This window comes from Salvelinus alpinus, chromosome 2 (assembly GCF_045679555.1).
Source record: "Salvelinus alpinus chromosome 2, SLU_Salpinus.1, whole genome shotgun sequence".
Taxonomy (NCBI): Eukaryota; Metazoa; Chordata; class Actinopteri; order Salmoniformes; family Salmonidae; genus Salvelinus; species Salvelinus alpinus.
Window position 1 is genome coordinate 98,011,094 of NC_092087.1, and position 14,127 is coordinate 98,025,220.

Genomic DNA, 14,127 nt, shown 5'->3' on the forward strand with positions numbered 1-14,127 from the left:
ATAACATTCTAAGAACATTCTCTTAATGCTTAAAGAGTATTTGGAGTATTTTTAAATAACTTTCTACTGAATGTTTCAACACTGCTAGCTTAGTTTAGGTTAACTGTTTGGAACTCCAAGTATAGATAGGACACATGGAAATTATATTTGCTTAGGCTTTAATCATGCAAACCCATTTCTTTATTATTGTGTGAGTTTTGAACCTATGATCTTCTGTTGTCTATCCATGGAATTAGTCCACCAAGATGGAGATAGCATGCCGTGTTTTTTAACTCATACAAAGCTGATACTTTTAGTCTATTCAAACAAACGGCATTAGTGGGCAGGGCCCAGCACACCTGAATGCACTTAACGAGATAGATAAAGTTGTGTTGATGCAGGGCCGATGTAGATCTTAACGCATGGTGAGGGAGCTACAGGCAGGAATCGGCAATGAATCCCAGTAATGAGCCATCTATGGGGAGGGGTGCCCCCTTGTGGACAGAGAGCGAATCACCCAACGTATTACTCCCACCCTGGGGAGATTGATAAACCCCTTGAACACCGTGAACACCATTGAACGAGGGATACCAGAGGGGCAGTAAACATGGACAAGCTTCCAACACACGTTGTGCTTCCATGACACTGTATAGTCTGCATGAAACCCGGCTTCCTTAATGGGCACGGAGGGTAATAGCTGACGTAGTGCCCCGTTTGACGTAACAAAACACGGGGACACTGTCGTCACAGTAATGGTTTTGTGGAGCGGTGCACAGGTCTCTCAGACCCGTGCTAAGGCCCTTCTCTCCAGGTTACCCAAGCTCCTCTGGGGCTGCTTCCTCATCGGGGGAGCATGCAAGCCGCGCTTTCTCCACTCCCTCCAACTCCACGGATTTAAAATAGTAATGGGGTTGCTATAACGACGGGGAACACTAGTAAGCTTCATTCACCGGAAGTTATGCATGCTAGCCGACATTAGCCAGGAGGCTCTTTAGTCTAAGCTAGGCTAGCTAGCATCTTTGACCGCAGCACGGTCCGTTTAGAATAACCAAGCAACTTAACGCTACGTATACTAAACAAGAGAGCTACCCAAAGCAACTCCACCGTGGGGAGGAATAGCTAGCACGCTACGCAGAGCAACTCCACCGTGGGGAGGAATAGCTAGCACGCTACGCAGAGCAACTCCACCGTGGGGAGGAAATGGTAGCACGCTACGCAGAGCAACTCCACCGTGGGGAGGAATAGCTAGCACGTTATGCAGAGCAACTCCACCGTGGGGAGGAATAGCTAGCACGCTATGCAAGGCAACTTCACCGTGGGGAGGAATAGCTAGCACGCTATGCAAGGCAACTTCACCGTGGGGAGGAATAGCTAGCACGCTACGCAGAGCAACTCCACCGTGGGGAGGAATAGCTAGCATGCTACACAGAGCAACTCCACCGTGGGGAGGAATAGCTAGCACGCTACGCAGAGCAACTCCACCGTGGGGAGGAATAGCTAGCACGCTATGCAAGGCAACTTCACCGTGGGGAGGAATAGCTAGCACGCTATGCAAGGCAACTTCACTGTGGGGAGGAATAGCTAGCACGCTACGCAGAGCAACTCCACCGTGGGGAGGAATAGCTAGCATGCTACACAGAGCAACTCCACCGTGGGGAGGAATAGCTAGCACGCTACGCAGAGCAACTCCACCGTGGGGAGGAATAGCTAGCACGCTACGCAGAGCAACTCCACCGTGGGGAGGAATAGCTAGCACGCTACGCAGAGCAACTCCACCGTGGGGAGGAATAGCTAGCACGCTACGCAGAGCAACTCCACCGTGGGGAGGAATAGCTAGCACGCTATGCAGAGCAACTCCACCGTGGGGAGGAATAGCTAGCACGCTATGCAGAGCAACTCCACTGTGGGGAGGAATAGCTAGCACGCTATGCAGAGCAACTCCACTGTGGGGAGGAATAGCTAGCACGCTATGCAGAGCAACTCCACTGTGGGGAGGAATAGCTAGCACGCTATGCAGAGCAACTCCACCGTGGGGAGGAATAGCTAGCACGCTACGCAGAGCAACTCCACCGTGGGGAGGAATAGCTAGCACACTATGCAGAGCAACTCCACCGTGGGGAGGAATAGCTAGCACGCTACGCAGAGCTTGTTAGCTGCCCTGGTCTTGAAAGTCTCTATGTAGGGCCTGACCACAGAGGAGAGACCGGACCCTTCATCCACAAGTAAGAGAGGCAAACAGTGCTTGACTGAGACAGAAACTGGCTGCCCTCTCTGTTTGAGTAGCCTTCCGTAACCGGTGACAGAGCGCACAGGAGCCGGGTTTAGCGCCGGGCAGCCACCGTACACACCACGTCCAGGCAGACAAGGCATTTGCTCCGACCAAAGACAACAATCTATGTCGGCGTCCCACTATTCAGACTCCGCTGAGGTATGGTCACCCGGGAGAGGAAGTGACTATCTGAAACACGAAGGCCCCTATAGAATGCTACACGAGTGTCAAGAGAACCTGGCGTAGACTAGTAGGGAAACAGTGCGCACGCTCTACCACAACGCCACGGTATAGTTGGTGCAACTAAGACAGTCTCGTCTTACAATTGTTTGTTTTAGTATGGTGAATTGTTCCTGTTCACACTGAGGTGAAGAGCGGAATAATTGAAGGAATAAATCCGAGCCTCATGCTTATCACCTGTGGAAGGCGGGGCTTCCAGCGAGGCGCAGATTTCATTGGCCTTGTCAGATGTGATTGTAGATTCGTCAACCAAAGTCGCGAGAGTACGACTCCCCGTAGTATGTTGTACCAAAGTCGACTGACTGAAATGGAACATATTGTTCTCATTAGTTATGTGCTAGTTGGGTGGTTCTCAGAACGTCATGTGCTAGCTGGGTGGTTCTCAGAACGTTATGTGCTAGCTGGGTGGTTCTCAGAACGTTATGTGCTAGCTGGGTGGTTCTCAGAACGTTATGTGCTAGTTGGGTGGTTCTCAGAACGTTATGTGCTAGTTGGGTGGTTCTCAGAACGTTATGTGCTAGTTGGATGGTTCTCAGAACGTCATGTGCTAGCTGGGTGGTTCTCAGAACGTTATGTGCTAGTTGGGTGGTTCTCAGAACGTTATGTGCTAGTTGGGTGGTTCTCAGAACGTTATGTGCTAGTTGGGTGGTTCTCAGAACGTTATGTGCTAGTTGGGTGGTTCTCAGAACGCTATGTGCTAGTTGGGTGGTTCTCAGAACGTTATGTGCTAGCTGGGTGGTTCTATACTGTATATAGATATATATATATAATTTTGAATATGAATGTATGTGTGAGTTTCCATTTAGATTTGTATGTATCTGCCTATATAATGCCATACATTGTGTTTATTACATGTTAGTAATATTGTAATATTGTCTGTATTATGTAAGCATTTCGCTACACTCGCATTAACATCTGCTAACCATGTGTATGTGACAAATAAAATTTGATTTGATTTTGTGTGCTTTCAGCGTCCAGTGCGTTTCTGGTTTGCCACAGGAGGGGCAGGGTTCTGTGTTAGTCGAGGTCTCGCCCTCAAGATGAGCCCCTGGGCCAGGTGTGTGTGTGTGTGTGTGTGTGTGTGTGTGTGTGTGTGTGTGTGTGTGTGTGTGTGTGTGTGTGTGTGTGTGTGTGTGTGTGTGTGTGTGTGTTTTGAGACTCACAGTGGGTTATTCTCCTGCTTGTCTGTGAGTTTGCGTACATACGTGTGTTTATTTTGGAAGTCAGTAGGCAGTTTCCACACATGACATATTCACTCCCTTTCTCTCTCTCTCTCTCTCTCTCTCTCTCTCTCTCTCTCTCTCTCTTTCTCTCTCACGCTCTCCCTCACTTTCTGTCTCTCTCCTCTATCTCTATCTATTGCTGTTTCTCTCTCTGTCTCACTCTTTCTCTCTCACGCTCTCCCTCACTTTCTGTCTCTCTCCTCCATCTCTATCTATTGCTGTGTCTCTCTCTCTCTCTCCCGGTCCCCAGTGGAGGTAATTTCATGACAACAGCTGATCGTATTCGTCTCCCTGACGACTGTACGGTTGGTTACATCATCGAGGCGTTGCTAGGGGTGGGTCTTATCCGCTCCCCACTGTTCCACTCTCACCTGGAGAACCTTCAGCTTGTGTCACAGACACAGATACACCACCAGGTAGACACACACACACACACACACACACGCAGTAATACTACTATAGAGTATGGACCCTGTTAAGCTTCAATGGATCACAGCGCTAAATACTAGCCTATGGAACACAGCGCTAAATACTAGCCGATGGGACACAGCGCTAAATACTAGCCGATGGATCACAGCGCTAAATACTAGCCGGTGGAACACAGCGCTAAATACTAGCCGATGGAACGCAGCGCTAAATACTAGCCGATGGAACACAGCGCTAAATACTAGCCGATGGAACACAGCGCTAAATACTAGCCGATGGAACACAGCGCTAAATACTAGCCGATGGAACACAGCGCTAAATACTAGCCGATGGAACACAGCGCTAAATACTAGCCGATGGAACACAGCGCTAAATACTAGCCGATGGAACACAGCGCTAAATACTAGCCGATGGAACACAGCGCTAAATACTAGCCGATGGAACACAGCGCTAAATACTAGCCGATGGAACACAGCGCTAAATACTAGCCGATGGAACACAGCGCTAAATACTAGCCGATGGAACACAGCGCTAAATACTAGCCGATGGAACACAGCGCTAAATACTAGCCGATGGAACACAGCGCTAAATACTAGCCGATGGAACACAGCGATAAATACTAGCCGATGGAACACAGCGATAAATACTAGCCGATGGAACACAGCGCTAAATACTAGCCGATGGGACACAGCGCTAAATACTAGCCGATGGAACACAGCGCTAAATACTAGCCGATGGAACACAGCGCTAAATACTAGCCGATGGAACACAGCGCTAAATACTAGCCGATGGAACACAGCGATAAATACTAGCCGATGGAACACAGCGATAAATACTAGCCGATGGAACACAGCGATAAATACTAGCCGATGGAACACAGCGCTAAATACTAGCCGATGGAACACAGCGCTAAATACTAGCCGATGGAACACAGCGCTAAATACTAGCCGATGGAACACAGCGATCAATACTAGCCGATGGAACACAGCGCTAAATACTAGCCGATGGAACACAGCGATCAATACTAGCCGATGGAACACAGCGATCAATACTAGCCGATGGAACACAGCGATCAATACTAGCCGATGGAACACAGCGATCAATACTAGCCGATGGAACACAGCGATCAATACTAGCCGATGGAACACAGCGATCAATACTAGCCGATGGAACACAGCGATCAATACTAGCCGATGGAACACAGCGATCAATACTAGCCGATGGAACACAGCGATCAATACTAGCCGATGGAACACAGCGCTAAATACTAGCCGATGGAACACAGCGCTAAATACTAGCCGATGGAACACAGCGCTAAATACTAGCCGATGGAACACAGTGATCAATACTAGCCGATGGAACACAGTGATCAATACTAGCCGATGGAACACAGTGATCAATACTAGCCAATGGAACACAGCGATAAATACTAGCCAATGGAACACAGCGATAAATACTAGCCAATGGAACACAGCGATAAATACTAGCCAATGGAACACAGTGATCAATACTAGCCAATGGAACACAGTGATCAATACTAGCCAATGGAACACAGTGATCAATACTAGCCAATGGAACACAGTGATCAATACTAGCCAATGGAACACAGTGATCAATACTAGCCGATGGAACACAGTGATCAATACTAGCCGATGGAACACAGCGATCAATACTAGCCGATGGAACACAGCGATAAATACTAGCCGATGGAACACAGCGCTAAATACTAGCCGATGGAACACAGCGCTAAATACTAGCCGATGGAACACAGCGCTAAATACTAGCCGATGGAACACAGCGCTAAATACTAGCCGATGGAACACAGCGATCAATACTAGCCGATGGAACACAGCGATCAATACTAGCCGATGGAACACAGCGATCAATACTAGCCGATGGAACACAGCGATAAATACTAGCCGATGGAACACAACGCTAAATACTAGCCGATGGAACACAGCGCTAAATACTAGCCGATGGAACACAGTGATCAATACTAGCCGATGGAACACAGCGATCAATACTAGCCGATGGAACACAGCGATCAATACTAGCCGATGGAACACAGCGATCAATACTAGCCGATGGAACACAGCGATCAATACTAGCCGATGGAACACAGCGATCAATACTAGCCGATGGAACACAGTGATCAATACTAGCCGATGGAACACAGTGATCAATACTAGCCGATGGAACACAGTGATCAATACTAGCCGATGGAACACAGTGATAAATACTAGCCGATGGAACACAGTGATAAATACTAGCCAATGGAACACAGCGCTAGGTACTAGCCAATGGAACACAGTGATAAATACTAGCCAATGGAACACAGCGCTAAATTGTGTGTGTGTGTGTGTGTGTCTGTGTGTGTGTGTGTGTGTATTGCCGTTTCAGGTGACTCTGAGTTATGGAACGTTTGATAGTAAGAGAAACATAATCAACGTAAGAGGAGCGCTCTCATTGGACGAGGACCCTACCAGGTACTATAGGGTTTGTGTGTGTGTATTTTGAGAGCCTACTTTGTCTAAGTGACTAAGTGTGAGTGTGAGTGTTTGAGAGCCTACTTTGTCTAAGTGACTGTGTGAGTGTTTGAGAGCCTACTTTGTCTAAGTAACTGTGTTAGTGTTTGAGAGCCTACTTTGTCTAAGTGACTGTGTTAGTGTTTGAGAGCCTACTTTGTCTAAGTGACTGAGTGTGAGTGTTTGAGAGCCTACTTTGTCTAAGTGACTGTGTAAGTGTTTGAGAGCCTACTTTGTCTAAGTGACTGTGTAAGTGTTCGTGTTTGAGAGCCTACTTTGTGTAAGTGTTTGAGAGCCTACTTTGTCTAAGTGACTGTGTAAGTGTTTGAGAGCCTACTTTGTCTAAGTGACTGAGTTAGTGTTTGCGAGCCTACTTTGTCTAAGTGACTGTGTACGTGTTTGAGAGCCTACTTTGTCTAAGTGACTGTGTGAGTGTTTGAGAGCCTACTTTGTCTAAGTGACTGTGTGAGTGTTTGAGAGACTACTTTGTCTAAGTGACTGTAAGTGTGTTTGAGAGCCTACTTTGTCTAAGTGACTGTGTAAGTGTGAGTGTTTGCGTGCAAAACTCTCTATTATGTGTTTTCAAGTTGTTGTATTAAAAGTCGCAGCAGGCAGTTTCCATGCGGTGTCAAATTCATGTCCCTTCTCTCACTTCTTTCTCTCCCCCATACTCCCTCCCTCCCTCTCTCTCCCTCTTCCCCTCTCTCTCCCCCTCTCCTCCTTCTCTCTCCCTCCCTCTCTCTGCCCCTCTCTCTCTCCCCCCTCCCCCGTCTCTCTCGCTCTCTCTCAGGTTCAGGTCTGTCCATTGTGTCTTATACCCAGACACTCCGTGGTGTTCAGCCCTGACCTGGTACTGAGGTACTGACCCCACCAATCCAGAGACAAGGAAAGAGGGGAGAAGACGAGAGATGGAGCAAAGACACGGAGGGAGCGATGGACAGAGGAGAGAAGTGGAGAAGAGGGACTAGAGATATTGATGAATGGATAGACCGAGGAGAGAACAGGAGAAACAGAGCCATTAACGTCCCTCTGTATGGATCCAGAATGAGACCCTGATGTCATGATACGTTTCCTTCTGACCATAGAACGGCTTTCTCAAGCTCTCATGTCCTACTTGGTGTCACAGGGGTGGAGTCGGATCGTTTTGGGGTTCCTGGGGCCTCTGGGGCACCTCGTGGGACGACACTGGATCTCCCCGTCACCGGATCCTTACGCCCTCTAACCCTTGACCTCTAACCCCTAGTCCCTCCCAGAGAGGCCTGGTGGGGAGAAGAGCGCGATGTCGTTGTGAAGTTGCTGATTGCAGATGGCTCTGTGTTGGCCGACGTTGCAGCTCTAACAGACTGTTTAAAGGCACGGTGCTGTTGTGTCGCTGCACTCCGCTTTGTAGCCTGAGTGCCGGTCTTCTTTGTGCTGTCATCAACTCCTTGTCACTAACTCAATGTCACGTTCGGCTCGTCCGTGACAGCAGTGTAGTTGGCATGGTAACACAAACAGATCTGGGACCAGGCTATCTATTGTGTGAGTAGAAGTTGTCATCTTTTCCCCCCTTGGTTGCTAAGGAGAAGGGTTCTACATCCTCTTTGGGGTTCAACATTCTTCTTCCTGCCTCTTGGAGACTGACAGGAAATACAAATTGTCTACTGTTTTAGTTTTTTTCTTCTTCTCTATATTCTTCCCAATATGAACGTTTATTGTGGATTTTAAAAGAGTAATGTCAACAGACTCTGGATCTCTACAGACCAGTGAAGTGGTGTGTTTTTAATGCTCATTGTTAACAGTTGATTGTTTATAACTTTTCAGTATTATCTTGTTATTCCATCAGTCAACTGTCAATCAGACAACAGTTAGAATGACTGAGTTGGATGGTGACTAAGCACTTTTCTGGGAGTAATGAAGCACCAGGGACTGTGTACATAAGGTCTCAGAAGAGGGCTGCTGGTCTCGGATCAGGTGCCCTCTCTTATTCATTATAATCTAAAAGGCCAAACTGATCCTAAATCAGCTTACGCTGAGATTCTTTATGAATATGGTTCCAGAAATCACATTGGGGGGGCCAAAAGCATACTGTATTGAAGACAGACTATGCATTTTGTTATCATTAAAATATATATCTCTGTACATTTGTAATCAGAGGAATTTGAGGAGTAGAACAGGCCTCCCCTTTCATGTCAATGGGCAGCCGTTCTAGTTCTATGTTTAGTAGTAGTATCATGGAGCATGTTGGGGGGGGGTCAGAGAGGTGGAAACAGAAATAGAAGGACTAGAACGCTCTTGGAACCTTTAACCCTGGTAATTTGACTCATGGGGACTCTCACATTGGCTGCCAGTCCCCCCATTATGCCATCATAATGGGGAGACCTGTTCTATGGATGGTTTTTCTATGAGCGGAACACGTACATGTTCTCATGTCCTTAATAAGTGTTCTGATGACCCCTCTCTCTCTCTGTGAGGTATTAACTGACCCATAATGGGTTTCTGGTTGGAGATTCTTTATGAGAAGCGTTCTTCCTCAACTGGGCCTTTTATAGATTAGAACCTGCTTTAGTAATGTGTTTTTATGTTATTCTTTTGATCAGGACGGTTTCTGATTGGATTTTACTGCATTGTTGTTGTTGTCGTTGTTGTTGTTGTCATTGTTGTCTTTGTCTTTGTTCTCGTTGTTGTTGAATGTATTCTCCAGTATCTGGACTATAGAAAGACGGTCTCATGGGATTTGAACGCTGAATATATTGCCTTATGTCTCACCACAGTGGTTGCTATTCTCTGCTTTTTTAATAAAGCCTGATAATGCCATATTCAGCCTAACAATGCCTTATTGTGTGTGTGTGTGTGTGTGTGTGTGTGTGTGTGTGTGTGTGTGTGTGTGTGTGTGTGTGTGTGTGTGTGTGTGTGTGTGTGTGTGTGTGTGTGTGTGTGTGTGTGTGTGTGTGTGTGTGTGTGTCGGGAGATGGCAGATTACTGCCCAAGCTTCTTTTAATCCTTCACATTCCTTTGCAGGCCACGTAAGATTCACACACACACAGCGAGAGACAAACAGATTCTCACACACACAGACTCAGTGAAGGAATGTGTGTGTGAGGATCTAACAGCAGGATGCGGTTCATACCTGTGTGTCATGTTGGTGGGATAATAGCTGGTCTCAGATGCCCCACCCTTGGCATCCCAGAGGTACATAATAATAGGTGTCCTTCTAGAAGAGGTCCTTATTCTAGTCTTCTCTTCCCAGGGACTTCCCTGGCTGTGTGTCTGTGTGGGAGGATTATTCTAGTCTTCTCTTTCCAGGGACTTCCCTGGCTGTGTGTCTGTGTGGGAGGATTATTCTAGTCTTCTCTTCCCAGGGACTTCCCTGTCTGCGTGGGAAGATTATTCCAGTCTTCTCTTCCCAGGGACTTCCCTGGATGTGTGGAATGATTATTCTAGTCCTCTCTTCCCAGGGACTTCCCTGGCTGTGTGTCTGTGTGGGCCCTAATGTTAATGATACAACAATATTACCCATTGTGTGGGCCCTAATGATACAACAATATAACCCAATGTGTGGGCCCTAATGTTAATGATACAACAATATAACCCAATGTGTGGGCCCTAATGATACAACAATATAACCCAATGTGTGGGCCCTAATGATACAACAATATAACCCAATGTGTGGGCCCTAATGATACAACAATATAACCCAATGTGTGGGCCCTAATGATACAACAATATAACCCAATGTGTTGGCCCTAATGTTAATGATACAACAATATAACCCAATGTGTGGGCCCTAATGATACAACAATATAACCCAATGTGTGGGCCCTAATGATAATGATACAACAATATAACCCAATGTGTGGGCCCTAATGATACAACAATATAACCCAATGTGTGGGCCCTAATGTTAATGATACAACAATATAACCCAATGTGTGGGCCCTAATGTTAATGATACAACAATATTACCCATTGTGTGGGCCCTAATGATACAACAATATAACCCAATGTGTGGGCCCTAATGATACAACAATATAACCCAATGTGTGGGCCCTAATGATACAACAATATAACCCAATGTGTGGGCCCTAATGATACAACAATATAACCCAATGTGTGGGCCCTAATGATAATGATACAACAATATAACCCAATGTGTGGGCCCTAATGATACAACAATATAACCCAATGTGTGGGCCCTAATGATAATGATACAACAATATAACCCAATGTGTGGGCCCTAATGATACAACAATATAACCCAATGTGTGGGCCCTAATGTTAATGATACAACAATATAACCCAATGTGTGGGCCCTAATGTTAATGATGCAACAATATAACCCAATGTGTGGGCCCTAATGATACAACAATATAACCCAATGTGTGGGCCCTAATGTTAATGATGCAACAATATAACCCAATGTGTGGGCCCTAATGATACAACAATATAACCCAATGTGTGGGCCCTAATGATACAACAATATAACCCAATGTGTGGGCCCTAATGTTAATGATACAACAATATAACCCAATGTGTGGGCCCTAATGATACAACAATATAACCCAATGTGTGGGCCCTAATGATACAACAATATAACCCAATGTGTGGGCCCTAATGATACAACAATATAACCCAATGTGTGGGCCCTAATGATACAACAATATAACCCAATGTGTGGGCCCTAATGTTAATGATACAACAATATAACCCAATGTGTGGGCCCTAATGATACAACAATATAACCCAATGTGTGGGCCCTAATGTTAATGATACAACAATATAACCCAATGTGTGGGCCCTAATGATACAACAATATAACCCAATGTGTGGGCCCTAATGATACAACAATATAACCCAATGTGTGGGCCCTAATGATACAACAATATAACCCATTGTGTGGGCCCTAATGATACAACAATATAACCCAATGTGTGGGCCCTAATGATACAACAATATAACCCAATGTGTGGGCCCCAATGATACAACAATATAACCCAATGTGTGGGCCCTAATGATACCAACAATATAACCCAATGTGTGGGCCCTAATGATACAACAATATAACCCAATGTGTGGGGCCCTAATGATACAACAATATAACCCAATGTGTGGGCCCTAATGATACAACAATATAACCCAATGTGTGGGCCCTAATGTTAATGATACAACAATATAACCCAATGTGTGGGCCCTAATGATACAACAATATAACCCAATGTGTGGGCCCTAATGATACAACAATATAACCCAATGTGTGGGCCCTAATGATACAACAATATAACCCAATGTGTGGGCCCTAATGATACAACAATATAACCCAATGTGTGGGCCCTAATGTTAATGATACAACAATATAACCCAATGTGTGGGCCCTAATGATACAACAATATAACCCAATATATAAAACGCAACATGTAAAGTGTTGGTCCCATGTTTCATGAGCTGAAATAAAACATCCCAGAAAAATGTTTCATAAGCACAAAAAACGTATTTCTCTCAAATTTTGTTCACATTTGTTTACATCCCTGTTAGCGAACATTTCTCCTTTGTCAAGATAATCCATCCACCTGACAGATGGGGAATATCAAGAAGATGATTTAAACAGCATGATGATGACACAGGTGCACCTTGTGCTGGGGACAATAAAAGGCCAGGTTTGGTTTGCACAAGCAAATCATTTTTGCACAAACTTTCAGAAACCGCAGTTCATGATTGTAACTGACTTCAGTGGGCAAATGCTCAACTTCGATGGCCACTGGCCACTGGCACGCTTCACGGATTCATCTCGGTTTTAATTGTACTGGGCAGATGGCAGACCACGTGTATGGCATCGTGTGGGCAAGCAAATTGCTGATGTCAACGTTGTGAAGAGAGTGTCCCATGGTGGAGGTGGGGTTATGGTATGGGCAGACATAAGCTACAGACAACAAACACAATTGAATCTTATCGATGGCAATTTGAATGCACCGAGACATCGTGACGAGATCCTGAGGCTCATTGTCGTGCCATTCATCCGCTGCCATCACCTCATGTTTCAGCATTATAATGCACGGCCCATGTCACAAGGATCTGTACGCAATTCCTGGAAACTGAAAATGTCCCAATTCGTCCATGGCCTGCATACTCACCAGACATGTCACCCATTGAGCATGTTTGGAATGCTCTGGATCAACATATACGACAGCGTGTTCCAGTTCCCGCCAATATCCAGCAACTTCAAACAGCCATTGAAGAGTACTGGGACAACATTCTACAGGCCACAATCAACAGCCTGATCAACTCTATGAGAAGGTGTGTCGTGCTGCATGAGGCAAATTGTCAAAATAGTTGCGTGTTCTATTTTTATATTTTTTGTTCAGTGTAATTTGAAAAAATATCACTATGGTAACGAACGTATTTCAGTAAAACTGTAATGACTTTCTCAAGAGAAGACAGGTGCAACGTTAATGTTTTTTTAATCCTACTTACAACATTAGTCCTGATCATACAAGCCTGAGCCTAGATATCCAAAACAACTAACACATTGAATTCAGACATTTTCAGGTCATTTTCATGAGAAAGTCATGTCTTTCTACTCAATACCACAACTCATGTTACCAAGCTGGGAGGTAAAGTTATTAAAGTATTTAATGAGTATTGAGTATTGAGCTGTGTAAATGGGATGAAATCAAGGCATTAGAATGTACCAGAAGCCCTTAATATAGAGCCCCCATCAGCCCGGAACTCCCTGGCTGGCTACTGTTTCTATTTGGCTGGCTACTGTTTCTATATGGCTGGCTACTGTTTCTATATGGCTGGCTACTGTTTCTATTTGGCTGGCTACTGTTTCTATTTGCCTGGCTACTGTTTCTATTTGCCTGGCTACTGTTTCTATTTGGCTGGCTACCTTTTCTATTTTACTGGCTACTGTTTCTATTTGGCTGGCTACTGTTTCTATATGGCTGGCTACTGTTTCTATTTGGCTGGCTACTGTTTCTATTTGGCTGGCTACTGTTTCTATTTGGCTGGCTACTGTTTCTATATGGCTGGCTACTGTTTCTATATGGCTGGCTACTGTTTCTATATGGCTGGCTACTGTTTCTATATGGCTGGCTACTGTTTCTATTTGGCTGGCTACTGTTTCTATATGGCTGGCTACTGTTTCTATTTGGCTGGCTACTGTTTCTATTTGGCTGGCTACTGTTTCTATTTGGCTGGCTACTGTTTCTATATGGCTGGCTACTGTTTCTATATGGCTGGCTACTGTTTCTACTTGGATGGCTACTGTTTCTATTTGGCTGGCTACTGTTTCTATTTGGCTGGCTACTGCTTCTATTTGGCTGGCTACTGTTTCTATTTGGCTGGCTACTGTTTCTATTTGGCTGGCTACTGTTTCTATTTGCCTGGCTACTGTTTCTATATGGCTGGCTACTGTTTCTATATGGCTGGCTACTGTTTCTATATGGCTGGCTACTGCTTCTATATGGCTGGCTACTGTTTCTATTTG

General features: G+C 45.4%; 1 protein-coding gene across 1 annotated transcript in view; it reads left to right on the forward strand.

The window, feature by feature from the left end:
• Positions 1-9,460, forward strand: part of LOC139568362 (beta-1,3-N-acetylglucosaminyltransferase lunatic fringe-like) — a 31,529-nt gene extending 22,069 nt beyond the window's left edge. The window contains exons 5-8 of the mRNA XM_071390135.1: positions 3,460-3,545; positions 3,962-4,127; positions 6,538-6,623; positions 7,453-9,460. Coding sequence (XP_071246236.1) covers positions 3,460-3,545; positions 3,962-4,127; positions 6,538-6,623; positions 7,453-7,519 — 405 coding nt within the window. The 3' untranslated portion in view covers positions 7,520-9,460. The remainder of the gene's footprint in view (positions 1-3,459; positions 3,546-3,961; positions 4,128-6,537; positions 6,624-7,452) is intronic.
• Positions 9,461-14,127: the final 4,667 nt, after the last annotated feature.